The sequence below is a fragment of the Lissotriton helveticus genome, chromosome 10 (assembly GCF_964261635.1).
Source record: "Lissotriton helveticus chromosome 10, aLisHel1.1, whole genome shotgun sequence".
In the NCBI taxonomy this organism is placed as follows: domain Eukaryota; kingdom Metazoa; phylum Chordata; class Amphibia; order Caudata; family Salamandridae; genus Lissotriton; species Lissotriton helveticus.
In genome coordinates this window covers 237,489,674-237,506,935 of record NC_136071.1, presented here as the reverse complement: position 1 = coordinate 237,506,935, position 17,262 = coordinate 237,489,674, and the positions used below count along the sequence as shown (strand labels likewise).

Genomic DNA, 17,262 nt, shown 5'->3' with positions numbered 1-17,262 from the left:
TTATAATCATCCTTGTAACACTCCGGATGTATGTCATCACAACGCATGCTTTTACTACGCATGCCTTTACAACGCAGGTTTTACAACGCAAGTCGTTACAACGACTTGCGTTGGGGGGCGCTGGATAGTGGAATAGTTTAATTTACTATTCCAACTCCAGTCCCCGTGGATAGTAGGGAAGGTTTTGGATAGTAAATTAAACTATTCCCTATCCTACAGCGCCCTCCAGCACAAGTCGTTGTAATGACTTGCGTTGTAAATCCGGCGTTGTAATGGTAGTGTGTCGTAAAAGTTGCGTTGTGATGGATGTTTCCCAACACTCCTGATCACTGTGATTAATCCAAAGCAATGACCTGTGTGTATAAATGAAATGTCACAGAAAAGAAATATCACATAAGGCCAGATGTAGGAAGGCTATTACCGGTCGGTAACGGCCAAAATTAACGAATTTTGGCCGTTACCGACCGGTAATAGGCTTTTCTGATGTAGGGGCCGAAATTAACGATTCGGTAATTTACCGAATCGGTAATTTAAGGAATCGGTAGATTACCGATTTCTTACAAACCGATTCGGTAAATTACCGAATTCCTAATGTAGGGAGCACTTAAATGAGTGCTTATCCCATGTTAGGATTCGTTATTTGCCACCAACTACAAGTTGGTGGTAAATAACTAAAACACCCCAAAAAGCAATTTTATGCAAATTGCTTCAGTGCCATGTTGCAGACATATATGCCCTTAGGGCATTTATGTCTGCAACATGTGCACCCATACACAATTGAGGGGTGCAACAGGGTGTCAAAGGGACACCCTGCCAACCTTCAATGTTTTCCCCCTTTTACCGAATCGGTATTTACCGATTCTGTAATTGACATTCATTCCTATGGACCTCCAGGCCCATAGGAATGAATGGCAATTACCAAATCGGTAAATACAGATTCGGTAAATACCGATTCTTAACGATTCGGTAATTTTTACCGAATGATTTGCTACATAGCATTTACCGATTTGTAAATACCGAATCGGTATAATTCGGTATTTTCGAATCGGTAAATGCTATTTACCTACATCTGGCCCATACTCTTTAACTGTGATACACTAGGAGCCACTTCTCTGTTAGGTATGTATCTAGGCCCAACCCTGCCAGTACAAACGGGCCAAACACCACTTTAACTTAGTAATGAAACACCCAAAGTCTCATATGTTGTAACACACTCACTGTGTCTCCCAATGCTATTTAAAATGCTAAATATTTGCTACCCTTAGCACATGTTAGTGGAGATGGCAGTTAAAGTTAACTTAATACCTGTACTGTTACATATTTTGTGTATGCCTTCACTAACCTTAACTAAACTTTAGATAGCGTTGTTTTCCGTTTGTATATATTAGAAAGATGTTACACAATGCTCTGTACGTATGAGAGATAACATTTCAATAGACACAGCCGGTTTTGTTTCACAAATAATTTTAGTACCCCTTAACCAGCCTGCAAAAATCTTTTTTTAAAAGCACATTCACTTTAATACCGTCAGACTTTGTGTAGAATGATCAAAAGGGACAGCGTTAAAACGCAGATCCTAAAAGTATGAGTTGAATGGAACTGCCCTAGAACTTGCATATGCTAGCCCTCCGCATACTCGCCCCACCTCTGCTCCCTCCCTTACATGAATTGATTATCTGCTTAATCCATTATTAAATGCGCAACCTGTGGCCCATCTGCACAGTTTGTTAATTAGATAGGTTTTATGATGTAGTAGTTGTATAGTCATTTGTTTCTTTTTATTAATAACGAATTACAGGATAACTATTGACTGGCATACAACAGAGATTGGTTTAAATTTCTGGAATTGTCCTTTCCCATGTTCTACAGGCGAGAAACGATTGCAATAAATGTTATTTTGACTTTAGTATACCTATATGGAATATCGCTTGCATGGTCTACTTAAATTGTAACCAGGGTGAAAAAATTATTCTATATATCCCACGGAATTAGGAAAACTCAATCCTAAACTATGTGATAATGCCTGGATTTTGTAACAAATGCCAATAAAAATATGTTTGACAAAATAAGAAAAAAGAACGTGCATGTGCTAAACTAAGCGAGTATTTCCAAAGCCAATAAATCGGTTGCCAACGGACCTTTTGGCTTAGTTTGGGATTATTTTGTTTGTGAATGTGTTTTGTATGAAACTTCAATGGCGTACACTGGGATCAAATAACAAATGGAGGAACCGACAAGGGCTAATTTTTAACGGGGTCCAGTGTATAGGCCCTAGGACTAGACATACAACAACAAGGATACACTGTTCCCCAAAAAGTAGAAAGAAATGAAAAGAACCAAGCAAAAGTGGGAAAGGAGAGGGAAGCCTCCTTTCGGAACTAAAACCCTCACACACCCAGGAAGCTAGGTGTCATGCTTCATCATCTGGGTTCTGCTCCTCGCCAGACTGGCGCTGCAATGTCTGACGGGCACCCGCGAAGGGGCTCTTTATCGGAGATCTTTTGTTCCTGTCAGTTGGTGCATGTGGGTGTGAGGGCTCTAGGTGAAGTGTAGGCGTGAAGAGAAGTGGTGCTAATAAAAAAGGTTAGGTAATCCACAAGAAATTTAATGGTGTGGTTAACTACCTTACTAAAAACAGGAGGGAGAACAAACACACTGGTACAAAGATCCAATGATGTGTGTTCTACCTAGTGATCGGTCGACATGTTTCATGCATCATTAGCAATTCATCAGGACCTAAATAAGACAACTGTGCTACACGTGGGTGGACGGGGAATTTTACTACTTTCCACAGGAGACTTGAAGGCAGGCCAAGAGGTCCTGCTGTGTCCTAGTGGGACCCTACTAGGGCCAAGATATGGCGTCAACGGACTTCTCCCAAGCGTAGGCACCACGGCTGATGGTACCTGTCCGCTGTACGGACGAAGTCTCTGAACCTACCCACACGCGGTAGGGAAGGGAGGAGAGAAGCCGGAGCCCTGGGATCAGTCTCATTCGATACCTTATTAATTTCGGAGCAGGAATGTTTGTGAAATTCCAAAATTATGGAGTTATTTAAATTTCCGTTTGCTTGAGATGAATGTGAAAATTCAAAAGACCTGTGAATAGCTGATTAGTCTAGATCGGCTGTTCTTAACCTGTGGTCTGAGGACTCCTGGGGGTCCGCGACTGCTTAGAAAATGTAAAAAATTTAACTGATAAATAAAGTGTACATAAATAATGTAGCAAAATGTACAACTGAGACGTTTTAAAACGTTCTGTAAATGTAAAGGATTTTGAAACTGGAAGCTAAAATTTAAGTTAGTATCCTCAGGTTGGTTCGTGGGAGCACTATAAGTGCATCAAATAGAATATAGTATTGACAATAAGTGACCTCTACTGAATTTAGAAAAACTTCAACCTTCCTATTAAAATTAAAATATAGATTTTTTATATTTGTTTGTGAAATAAAATAAATATTTAATTTTTTTTATATTTGTTTGATGAATGCTTGTTTCTGTATTTTTTGTGTATTGTCTTGATGTTCAAATCATCGGGTCCCCGGCTTCCAGTAATGAGTGGAGGTCCCTGAATTCCAATAACAAATCAGTCTGAGTCCCCGATTTCCATAAATACACAATACCACAGGCAGAAATGGTCAGTCTAGTGTAGTACATTTAGAAGTAAAAAATACTCTCTCTGAGAGGTATAAAAAATAGGTAGACTCACTGCTGCCTAATATAGCCGTACACAGTAATTAAGCCTGCAAACTTAAGTAACAAGCATTGCCAAAGTCAATAGGTTTCGCCTATGCATATGCGTATCTATTGTCTTTGTCAATGCTTGTATTACTATTGTTTTGGAGTACGCGGAGGTTAGTTGGTTAACACAGCTAATGAATGAGGAAGACAGAGCATCCAACCTGGAACTGGGAAGCGAGGTTTGAGTATCGGTATTGGCTCAACATACTGTGATCCTGGTAAAATCACTTAATCCCCCGTGTATAATAGGAAAAAAAAAAGTGTCTAGGTGTAATGTAAATGGTGCCTATGTAAAACATTCTACCTTCAGGGGCACAAGTGGGAGGTGCTAAAGCATCGGCTGGGTAAAACAACAGAGTAGTGAGGAGGATATGGTGGGTTAAGAGCAGCAGGGGGTCTCAATAAAAACAATGGAGGGGTAGTGGGTTAACACGTATGGAAGAGAGAAGACGGGTCTCAGATACCTCACTAGGACTCACAAACAGGGCTGACAGATACCGCAATGGGGATTGGTGATACAGAGATAAGGCGCACAGACATTCGAATAGGACTTATAGATACCTCAATAAGGCTTCACGAAAGGGCTGACAGGCACGAGAAAAGGGCTCAGACATACCAAGACAGGGATCAGACTATTTCTTCTGCGGGCTCTTCGACTTTGCAGTACAGTAGAAACATATTTCTAGCAGGCTCACAGTCACCATATAAGGGCTCGCTGCTATCACCAATGTGAGGCCTGACCCCACAATAGGGGTCGACAACATCTTAAAATGAGTCTAAGAAAAAGAAATCCTGACGTCGCTTAGCCACTCAGTGATGGCCCACTCTGGTTACTAATATCAGGACCCTCGCTGATGTCACAAAAAGGTCACTGACTAAATCCCAGCATGCTTTGTGTTATCATTTTAGAGTCACTGATATCACAATAGGGTGTGCACCAATAAAAATGGAATGACTATGTCCCCCGCGTGCTACGTGTTATATTAGAGTCACTGATATCACCATAGGGTGTGCACCCTTAAAAATGGAATGACTTTGTCCATGGCAGTTAATGGTGTGAGGAGATATCTCTCAGGTGTCACAACATGTGGAATGTTATCTGAGGGCTCGGATATGGCAGAAGCAGGGGGCTGGGCAAAACACCTGAGTAGTGAGGAGGACGTGATGGGTTAAAATTAAGGGGGCGTTCGTGGAAAACAACAATGTCAGGCGTGGGGGGGGTGGGTTAGCATGTGGGAAAAAAGAAGACGGCTGCCAAAAAAAAAGTGCTTATGTGTAATGTAAACGGTGCTTATGTAAAGCACTCCAATACCTTTGGGGACCTGAGTGAGGGGAGATAAAGTGATTTTTCCAGAGTCACATAATGTTGAGCCGACCCCAAGCCTTGAACCTGGCTCCCCAATTCCAAAGTCGGCAGCTCTGGCGGTAAGGCCAAATCCTCCCCATTACTTGACATTCCAGGAAGGGTTTGTTTTTAGAGTTCTCTTGTTCCTTACAGAGTCATATTTAGACACTACCAAGATTATTTATGAAAAGTACAAACTTTCATTTGAAAAAGATAGTTTCGACCTACCTCGGGATGGACCTACCGCTGTTCAATTGCTCTCATTGCACTCCCTGGTAAGATCACAGATTTTGCAACATGAGTTGTATTGTATTGTTATGCAAGATTTATATAGCACTGTGTGGGGCTCTGAGGCAATTGTTTGCCTCACCTTCCTTGTATGTCCTTTGAACTTACCATATATGGAAATCAGGACTCTTTTTAGATTTCATCTAGACAGCACATGCGCTGTCTTTTTTAAACATTTTGTTTACATACACTTGGCTTACAACCTGCCCATAGCTTACCATTGGTTAGTTACAGCGTCGCTCTCCTTTGCTTCGCTCCAATTTGTCTTGGCATACCTGCATCATGTCCTCTTCTTGTGTTTGGCCCTCCCATGGAGCATGAGTAAATAACTTGTGTCTTTCCACTGCTTCTATTTATGGAGCTACTATTCTTTTTTGGGTTCAAACACTTCATATGAGTGCTTGCGTTTACAGCCCATCGCCCATATCCCCGTCTATGCAGCTTCTATTCCCTCCTACTTAACTTTAGTCTGCAACACTGTACTTTATGCCACTGCACTCTGCTCTGTACCACTCTTCGCCACTGCACTCTACGCTACTCTACTGTACACCATTCTACGCTATGCCACTGCATTCTACTCAACACCACCCCACTCTACTCCAAAGCACTCTATGCCACTGCAAGCTATGACACTCTACTCTACGCCAGTCTACTCAATGCCACTGAGCTCTATGCCATTCCACTCTACACCACTTTACTCTGGACCACTCTACTTTACGGCACTGCACTCTATGCTACTGCACTCTGCACCACTCTACTTTACTCTACACATCTCTACTCTATGCCACTGTACCCTTCTCTGCACTTTATCTATACCACTGCACTATCTGCCATTGCACTCTATGCTAATGTACTCTACACAACTCAACTCTGCACCACTCTACTCTATGCCACTGCACTCTACACAACTGCACTTTGCTCTGCACCTCTGTACACCATTCTACTGTTTAGCACTCTACACCACAGCACTCTATGCCATACTCCTCTACCCTGCACCACTCAATTACACTGCACTATACGCCACTAAATTCTTTGCTCCTGCACTGTACGCCACTCTACTCAAAGCCCCTGCACTCTATGCCTCTGCACTCTAAGCCACTGCACTCTGCTCTCTGTCACTCCACTCCAATGCACATACTCTATGCCACTCAACATCATTCATCTCTCCGCCAAGATTCTCTGCACCACTCCACACAGTACCACTCTATGCTACTCTATCCCACTTCACTCCACACAATGTCACTCTACTCTATGCCACTTCCCTCTACTCTACTCTATACCACTCCACTGCACTTTAGTCTATCCCAATCCACTGTATTCCACTGTACTCTATGCCACTGTACTCTAGGTCACTCTACTCAAAGCCAGTCCACTCTACTCTACACCACGATACTCTATGCCGCCCCACTCACCACCACTCCACTTCAATGTACGCCACTCCATGCAATTCCAAGACACTCTACGCAATTTTACTCCACTCTACATTGCTCCACTCTGCTGTACAGCATGTTAAAAAGACATTGGCAAACCAATAGCTCTAGCATAGGCTAACCCTATTGGCTTTGCCAGTGCTTGTTTAGTCTGGCCATTCCAATTTGTTTTACTTTGATATAGCTATATTTCGATTTTGAAAAACGATATATTGCTATATACGTGAATAACAACAGACAAGTAGAATGCTCTTGAGCATAACAATTCTCAAGTGCTGTTTGGAACTGATCATGATATATTAAAAAATAACCTAATGAAAGTGTTTCCAGCAAGAGACTGGTCATAACCCCCCAGATGCTGCACATTTCTCACTGCGCTGGTAGGCATATTCATATCCATGTTGCTCGACACAAGTATTTTGGTGAACTCTGAACGACTCCTAGGTTCAATGTTGAAAATGTGAGCATTTTAGTTAACAATATTATTATTTAAATTAAACTTGACAGTCAATACTCAGATGAATGAACACACTTATGAAAGGGTAACTGAATGCTCATCCTAACAAAAAAATGAATTAATCAGATATGGGACTCTTTTGTTATTCAGTGCATAACCTCATGAAAGAGAACTTGAAATGGTAAAAGTATGCGATGTTCTCAAGAGGACTACAACACTCAAATCCTCATCTGTGTACTAACAATGGGCCACAACATTGTGTATTAAACATTCTATATTTAGCACTCTTCAATACTGGTTCACTGTCCCTGATGCACAGATGAAAATTGTGAATTGGGACATGAAACAGCTTTTACCTAACTCCTCCTGACAAGCTTTGCTAGCAGACCTTTTTCAAGGGAAATTCTCAAAATTTACATTTTCTGCCTAAAGGATAAAAGTGTAGTTTCTATATATATTTCTGAGTACTGTGTGAACGTATTGTCCCTTATTTGGTAATGCACACGATTGTTACTAGTTTCTATTGTGATATTCAAATGGGAATGAGGCATTGTTTTGCAGGACGCGACAAAATCAGTGACATGGAGTTGTCTTAACAAGAACTGTTGGAGGTCAGGACACATGGGTTAAGCCGATGGAAGTGTAGTAATTCTGGTGCTAATTACGTTATCCATATGGTGCGCCTTCATCTTCCCACTGGCGAGTATGCAGTACATAGGCCAAGACACATACTATAATTCAGAACTGCCCAAGCTTCAACTTTACTCAAGGAACATAAATAAACCACATCTATTGAAAAAATTATTACAGGACACACACGCTCCAGTGCAGTCAGAGCAAGATCATATCCATATATTGTCATTCCATTTTAATTATGATTGTATCACTCTTGCTAAGCTAAAGGACACAAAAAATGACCTACCAACCAAAAGTTATTAGAATGCCGTCAAACTCTGGGATTTAGAAAATATCATTTCTAAAATTAATTTCCCTTCATACCCATCGCATGCAAAATTGAAGCCTAGTGTACAAATATCAAACATTCAACCATGGCATGGTGAAATGGATCTCCTGTTTTAAACAATACACAAATCCTCAGGGCATTTGATACATTCTGAATTGTTATTGGTCTCAAAACACTCTTAATACCATATGGTTAAAAACGTACTTCTAGTGGTATCAAAGCCAGGGCTATGAGCTATACAGCAATTGTTATACTAACGTAATGGTCGTGAAATAATTCTCAGCCATAAACCTTCATATTTTCATTACCTCCAGCACCAAAAAAGCCCTCAAAACTTCTAATCCCACACCCTTTGGGAGAGCTTTGACTCTCAACCGAAAAACACTCATGTCAAGATACCTCAGATGATTCTCCACTACTATCCATTCCCCCTTAAAGTTTGTCAATCTTTCTTTTGAGAACTACAACAAACCTATGAGCAACTACTAGAAACAAGGTCAAGCAGTAAGACTTCGCACAATACCAGCCACAACCCTTCTTACAATCTTTCATGAAAGCCCTTTGACAACTCCCACTCTATCCCTAAACACCCCTTTAATGACTACCAAAGACCAATCTGCACTATATACAATTGGCAGAGTCCCATCACACTAGTCATCAATGGTATCTCTTAGGCAGAACTACCTGACCAGTTTAGACATACATCCCTGTCCCCTATAACCCATGAAATTTCATATCAAATACTAGATATTCCAAGCCACCCACATCTTGCACATCTCTCACTGATCTCCTTGACTTTAACAGAAAACAGAAAAATATGCATTTTTCATAGTAGATCTTGGTTCCCAGGGTGCCTTTTCTAATTACCTTAACTTCAATTTTCTGTCACAGGATACCATATACCACATCCCTTCCTCCTCTCTTCCTCCTGACACCTCTCCTCCAGACTCTTTTAATCCACGTAACACTCCTGATCATCCAACAGACATCACAAAGGAGTCCTCCGACATAGGACCTCGCTCCATTCCCATTATTGCAAGATGCTCTAAAAACAATCCTAGAGCTGTTCTGCTTTAAAAACACTACTACTACTCTAGGTACCCAAAAAAGACTGTGTGAATGAGCTCGCAATGTCGGACTCCCCATTAGTAAAAGTGAATGGAGGGGGCAGTCCTTTCTATTCATACTAATTGTACATGAATATTGCTTGAATATTCCCATTGTAAATGATTTGAGGGCCAGTTCACAAAGGCATGCATGAGCTTGTGAAGTAAACCTAAAGAGTACACGTGTACAAGTGTATGAGTATACATGGCTTTGTGAACCATACCCTTTGTGTTGTACCTTAGCGCAGGAACTACAGACCTCATAAAGGTTCAGCACCAAAGCATATAAAACTGTATAGTGGGAGACACAAACTTCATATACAAAGACCTTGTGTCGGAACCAGAGCCTTCTGTCTCCCTTCCGTGGAGAATTATAAGACATTGGCAAGGTAACCATATATTTTTCTGCAGAACCCACAGTTCAGCATGAGCCGGTCACAATAATAACATCTGACAGCTCTGGTCCAACCGTGGGTATGACCTGTCACACTGCTTCGTCCTGAGTTGACCCACCTCTCACTCAAAGTGGACCAAGATTCCTCTCCATGAATCATGACAAACTTGTGATTGTACATGAATGAACCTTGTGCCTGGGCACTTGTATGACTTCAAGCAATGTGCAAATTCAATAGAAGCCTCGAGCATTGCTCCCAGTGGCGTAACAAAAGTCTAAGGGGACCTCCTGCAATGTACACAGAGGGGCCCCCCATCGGATTTAATCCGGAGCTCTCATGCCTGAGTCCTGTGCTGAGAGGGGCCCCCTGCAGTCAGGCCCCCCACACCGAGGCAGATGCGGGGGTCTGTGTTATGCCCCTGTACATATGAGTTGTCCACAATGATGAGAGACAATAGAAAAACCAGCATCTCTGTCAACTGATAGATCCCTGCACCACAGTCTAAAGATCCCAAGGAGAGCACATTATCTCTTTTGCTGTACCACCAACATCGGAACTCACTTTCCAGTATAACAATGCACCCATTAAAAACCATAGTTTGCACGATTTTCCCCACACACACTGCCAAAACAATGATATTACCTCCCAACAAAGATAAGAGCCACTAAGAACCATGTAGAATTCAGAAGAAAGACTAGAGCTAGTCATTCAGATGTGGCCACCAGGGAATACATGTAAGACTTTTCCACAAAGATAAGAGACAGTGCAAATACCAGCAGATGTGTCTACCCACAGATGCCACTACACTACTTTCGAAGTCTCATGGTGGGACTCATCAACACTATAACTGAATAAATATCGCAGCTCACCCCAGCTCGCGACAACCTGTAAAGATTAGCCCCTCCTGCATGAAACTGAGTTTGACTTCCCTGTTTAAATTGGCCTCCCCTTCAGTTCTCCTCACATGTCTTCTGCCATCCTGGCCCGATCTAGCTTTATCGCCTGCTTTACTCAATCATCCTCTGCTAAATAGCTTGTTTTCTGCAATTCTGACCCCATATACACCTTTTCCACACTAAACTTTAACAATCTCCTAATTTCCGTATAATCCATTTGCACATTTCTCCCATCAATTACACTAACACACACATGTTTGCACTAGCAATAACTGTTAACTCCTTAAAATATTACATTTACATCCGCCGCGGTCGGAAGGCGACCGCGGCGGAAAAGCTGCAGACGGATTTTGAGACCCACCGCCATCCTAATTTGGCGGTGGGTCTTTTGTGCCTCCGCAGCGGTTTTTCCGCATCCTCCGGACCGGCAGACACTTCCGCCGGCCCGGAGGATGCGGAAAAACCGCATCCTAATGAGGCCCCAAGTACGAGGTTAATAGATGGTTCACACCTGCATACCTTTTCAGAACAACAGAACCAATGTTCATTAAGAAGCAGGAGCAGCTGTGTGTGTGTGTTTTACAGCTTGCAGATAAACCAAATAAAATCTGTATGCACCTTCCCTGTAGCCTTCAGTGGGGTAAGGCGATTGACAGCTTAGTATGACCCTCAGTCTCAAATCCCTGGTACAAAGTCCTTCTTTATCTCGTAACACTCTGTTCTAATTTACATATCCTGTCTGAACAATGGTGAATGTTTTTAAAATAGGCAATAACTAGTAAGCCCTTGTAACCTTTAACTTACTTATGTTCTGTGAAACCCTGCTTATTATTAAAAACAATAACTGAGAAGTTGAGATGTCAGCTTCCATGAAACGTTGTTCCTTGTTTAAAAACAAATCCATGGAAAGGCGATTTTAAAACAATACAGCAAAAACAACAATATACATTCATGCAGAACAAGTTATCACATTGCAATGTAAACCTGCATCAGTACATGTTCATATAAATATTTGAAACATACACCTGAATAAATTAGCATATATAACTCTAAATGGGGACTACCTAGAAATTAAAATTAAACACAAAGTGTATAGTCATTTCATAGATTACAGTTACCATATGACTCCATGTCTTTAGTGGTACCATATTCCAGTCCATGTTCTCCTACAAAGCATTATCATTTAGAACAGAGGTTCCAGTGACTGAACTAGGACTAAAGCACCAATAATGCAGTAGGTTGTTAAAGTGTAGTGACAGAATATTGTGCCCATGTTGACATGGATTTATCTTGTATGCTCATCGTAGATATAAATCCCTCATGTTAAATCCCTACATTTCACCCTCTCACTGGCAATATATAGCAGCAGACCAAAAATGCGATCTTGTGATTTTCTGTACGGGGGACCACAAGTTATAGCACTGACGAATACTCAAAAGTATCTGGTGTATTATGATCAACTCTAAAAAGTTTACACAAATCATATATTTGATCTGAAACTACATTCTGCCTTACCTAGATACGTGCCCACGAATCCAAGCGCAAAAAAGCTGCTGACAACGAATAAGCCACCAAGTCCTATGAAAGCTAGGCCTGCATAATAGATTGCTTGGCAAAGCATGCCTTCCAACTTTGGCTGAGTCTTCATGGCTTCAGAGAAGCTGTGGAAACAAAAGGTAATTGTTTAGAATAAAGCTTGATTAAGAATGGCATCAACGTAGATATCTTCCTAGACATCGATAATGTATATCCCCACAGTGGCTTTGCAAATCCCAGTCTCGGTGCTTAAGACGGTAGTGGTGGGAACGGAAGGGAAACAAGGCTCTATGGACCTTATGTACAAAGCTCTTTAGCAGTTGCAATCCCTAGAACTTGCAAAATTAGTAAGTGAAGGGTATCCCCAGATACCACGGGGCAGCGAATTTCAGTCATAGTTAACTAAAAGGTAGCGATAGCTGAATCAGGATGGTGCACAAGATGGTTTCAGTGTGACTAGAAAGTTCTGGTTGGTGGATCTTAAATTATAGATCGGTGTGTAGCATTTCCGCATATAGGTAAGGTAATCAGGCCCGGTACTATGGACCACTTTGTACATAATTGTCAACTATTTATAGACTATCCTGTTTTTTTTTTGTTGGAAGCCACACAGATTGTTCATGAACGAGAGTGGTTTGTGTTTCTGAGCAGGTTGCAACAGGTACTGGAAGCAAAGTTGAGAAATTTTTCAATTGGGGAAAAGAAATATTAAGTAAGGGAGCACCTCAAGCAGGTTGTTACAGCCCTCTAATTTTGGGAATTAATTAGTGCCTCTGCAGTGTGGAATGGGAGTCAGAAGCATATTTGTCCTATGTTCAATAATTGGTATGATGCTGCCATGGCAATTATAAATTATTCCAAGTGCATTGAAGGGTTGAAGAGTACCTCCCAGGCAAAGAGAACAGAGTTAAAGTGTCAGGCGGAAAGTGTATGGAAGAATGCAGAGGAATGGGAGCCACGGGTGTAAAGAATATGACCTCCGCTTTAGAGGAGTTCATCTTAAGAGAACCGAGGATGATTATTTATTTGCACTGATTTTATACTGTCTGAAGGTTTTGTGTAAAACCTCTCATCTCTTGTTGGAGCTAATGAGTTCACCAGTTGCCCTCCTTCCTCTGGTATTCTGGGTTTTATGTACAGTAATCAAAATTGTGTAATAAATATTCTTGACCGTATTGTAGATGAAACACCTGATCATCAGGGGCTGCAGCAGTACCACAATCAGAGACGTGTGGTCTCTGATTGTGGTACTGCTGCAGCCCCTGATGATCAGTTGTTTCATCTGCAACACGGTCAAGAATATTGATGGTAAGAGAAGGAGAGAAAGGACAACGAGATTTGTTAGTTGTCTGTTTACAGGTGGTAGGAGAAGCCACAGGAGGAAATTATGCCAGACTGGAGGAAGTGCATGCTGATACTAGGAGTGGCCTAGGACTGACCACCAAAGTACCTCAACTCCTTGAGCCACTGATAAAGAATCTATGATAGACTGGAGAACCATTGTGCTACGGCGTTAAAGCATGTCAACAATACCTAGCATTTTGGGGGCTGCGAGTGCGTATGCAGGAAGGAAAGTGGCATCAAGAACTTTATTTGAGGAGCTCCAACACTCCAGATTGCCTCTCTGAGTCTGCATAAGGAATGTTTGGTTTCACACCTATTTGTATGAATTTTGAATGCATGGCTTATGGCTGTTCGCTTTTCAATGTAAGCCTCTATTGCTGCAGTACACAGTTTCTATTTTAAGTGCAGTAAGGATTGAGTGCCAGATGAGCTTGCCTTTTCATTGCTAGTATCATGTGGAAAACCCCATCCATTTTACATTGCCACCCTTCCTCAAGTCCCTTTGGTGGACTCACCCACTGGATTCAACTGAATAAGAGTCGACACAGAACTGCTACGGGGTCAGCATTCACTCATTGGTCACCCGATCATTAGGAATATACCACCTCCTGTAGCGGTCACCAGGATAGTGTTACGTCGTGAGCCCCAGGTTGCACAAATATAGCACAAATGTCCGCTAACCATTATAGCAGTGCCCGAGTACATACAGAGCTTATAGGCGATCTACTATTTGTCTGGGAAATATAGAGATCAAGAACCTCACCAGTAGACTGTAAAGCAAACTCACTTCTCCATTCGGAACACAGCACAATGCAGTCTGAGGCAAGGTGGAGGAGCTTAAGGCCCATTATCTGTGCAGAGTCAAAGAACTCCTAAACTAGACCGTTTTGCGTGCAAGCTCAGATGGGCAACCGCAACATAAATGCTGTGCACCTGAATTACAAACACTCCTATCACACAGAAACTCAACTCAGGGGTCCAATGTAAAGTTCAACGCACACCAACTCAAATATCGGTTACGGCAACACTGCTAAACCTTCTGAGTTGGCATTTGTTCCCATTGCAAGCCCATCCTCTCACACAGCTTAACCATACAAATGCTACAGAGACAAAGATGGGTGGAGAGGAACATCCTGTGGATCTTTCTCTGTATGGTCACCTTGACATTGCTCCTTTTCTCTGTCTTTTCACCCTCCTGACTCTGCATCCCTCTCCCTTTCTGCACCGTCCCATTACCATTGTCCTACTGGCCAAGTTCATTTGTCTGCATTCTGCTTGTGCCTCAACAATTTTTCTCACCCCAACTTATCGTGTGTCCCTCTGCACCCCATCCCTCTTCTCTGTTGTCCCCTAACAATCTGTGTCTACCATTCAGTCTGTCAGCCTCACACTCAATGGGTTGAACCAGAGGCGCAACAAGATCCAAATTTCGGGGTGGGGGGAGGGGGTAAGAAAAGATTTCGGGGGGGGGGGGACTAATTCTTCCAGCATTGGCAGAGTGTAGATGCAGGGGCTCTAAGAAAGGGTGAAAAAGAACAAAGCCCCATTAAAAATGGTCTTTTAAAGACATGTGAAGTACTCGGGTGTGGCTTTGTGTGCGCCCGCAAAGTGGTCTCAGCCCGGACTGCCACACACAACAGGTAGGGGGGCCTAAGCCCTTTGAGCCCAATGGGTGTTGCGCGCCTGGGTTGAACACATCCAGTGGACGTATGTCTATAAGGATCCACCTATTACATTCATGGTCGACTCAAGATCAGAAGAGTGCCACAGTCATCCTACCTGCCAGCACAGGTGACAATGCAGCATGGTCCCAGGGAAGACAGCTACAACAGCACAATTTGAGATGATGGACTGCTGCACAACTCACAGTAACATGGAAGGTGGGAAGCAAACAAAAGGCCAAGAATAATTATAATTGGTCATAAGTTCTTACCAGATAGCAGCCGGTGGAGTATCGTCTGATACTCTACTTGGACTATACTAAGATTTGTTCTTTGTAACCTTTATCTATATATCACCTTTGCTCACTCTTTGTATTTATGGCGCTCCAAAAAAAAGAATAATGGCATGATTTTGCCATATCTAACTTCTAAGAAAAAAATGCTTGCTAGTAGTGGACTATGTTTCCTTTATATATTTGCATTGTTTTTATTTTGCCAGGACGTTTTGAGTAAGACTTGTCATCTGTTGTTGGGGTGATGGAGTTCACCAGCAGCCCTCATCCCCTTGGTACCCTTAATTTTATATACGGTAATACATCAATCAGCGATGTAATAACCACAGAGAGTATCTGCATTCATCAGGGGTTGACAAGTCTCAAAATTGTCACAGGACCTACAGGACTAATAAATTGATAAAGTTAAGTGACCTAAGAGTTGATTGATGACAGGACTCAACTCAACAACATGGCTTCAAATATAATACAGCATTCTCCTTGCCTGCCGGGATGGTCAGTATAACTGCGTAACCTTATATCCCTCACACCATTCCTAACACATCCACACTTATGCGATGTGTCACTAGTACCTTCGATCTTGCCTTTGAGAAACAGAACACTATATGGTGTTGGCCATCTCTATTATATGTGCAGGCGCATGCAAGTGCACGTGTATTGGGGTGGATACGCATCAGGCTGCTGGATGGTGCACACCACCACCCCTGATGCAGTGCATGTGCCTGTCCTTAAAATATCCACAAGCCTCTGCCACGTGACATGCACCGAGGCCAGCAAGGATATGCTAAGTTCCTCCCGCCCTTATTACCTCGCTCGCCCCCAAACAATGACAGATTTAGTTCACGCTCGACTTCAAGGGCAAACATTGGCCAGGTTGATGAGGGCAATCTACAGCCTTGTTAGTTTACATTCTGCTTCGGTGGTCAAGCTGCAACTCCCATAATGGCAGTCTTTGCCTGCTCCAGCATTTTTACATCTTATAAAATGGAATTTATGTTTGCATTGTAAATGATGAGAGCAGGGCTTTTCAGGGTTAGCAAATAAGACTTCACAAAATGTCAGGGCCTAAGAGCATGAAGCGCCGAGGTCATCTAGGCCATAGTTTTTAGTTTACTAACAATCTACCCTTTTCCATAGGGAATGGCCTGACAGCCATGCACAGTATTCTTGAGTCTCCCTATCTGCACACATGAGGCACATTGCTTTTCCCATAATTACTTTCCGGGTTAAATTTCACAATGCATGTTACAATAATCCCTCGAACACATGTTCCAAAACACTGTCACTTCTTTCATTTAATATGATACCCGTGGTTTACGTGCCCTTCCGGTCCAGCGTGCTCAAATGAAAGAATCTTGCAGGTAGGTTACTCTCTTATATCTAGAATCCGAAACCAAGTGCCGATACGTCATCCATGGGATTTATGCGAAACTTCAACTTAATTAGCCGTGCTTATGTTGACGCAGCAGCAGGAAGTTACGTGATAGGAAACGTCAGTCGCTGGACTATAGTCTCCGATCAAAAAGCCAGCTCACTTTGACAAGCCGCCATGTTATCGATGCCTCGTTTTCCTCTTCGACAGCACACTCTGCAGCTCTTAGGTGTGCTGTGTGTGTTTTTTCTCTGAACAGCTCGGTAAAAGTTTAAGTTGCATTTGGATTAAACATGGAATCCTCAAAATGTCGGAGAAGTGGAAGTGACATCATGCACCCTTTGACCCATAATGACAGCATAGTGCTAGCCTTTAACCCGCCTCTTAGGTCTACAGACTCCTTCTAGTTGCTGAGATGCTAGGGAGAGGGCAAGG

The 17,262-nt window shown here is 42.4% G+C and overlaps 1 protein-coding gene across 1 annotated transcript in view; it reads right to left on the bottom strand.

Annotated features, from left to right (window-relative positions):
* Nucleotides 1-17,262, bottom strand: part of PEMT (phosphatidylethanolamine N-methyltransferase) — a 1,176,780-nt gene that overhangs the window by 553,774 nt on the left and 605,744 nt on the right. Inside the window, exon 4 of the mRNA XM_078665209.1 lies at nucleotides 12,137-12,282. Coding sequence (XP_078521335.1) covers nucleotides 12,137-12,282 — 146 coding nt within the window. The remainder of the gene's footprint in view (nucleotides 1-12,136; nucleotides 12,283-17,262) is intronic.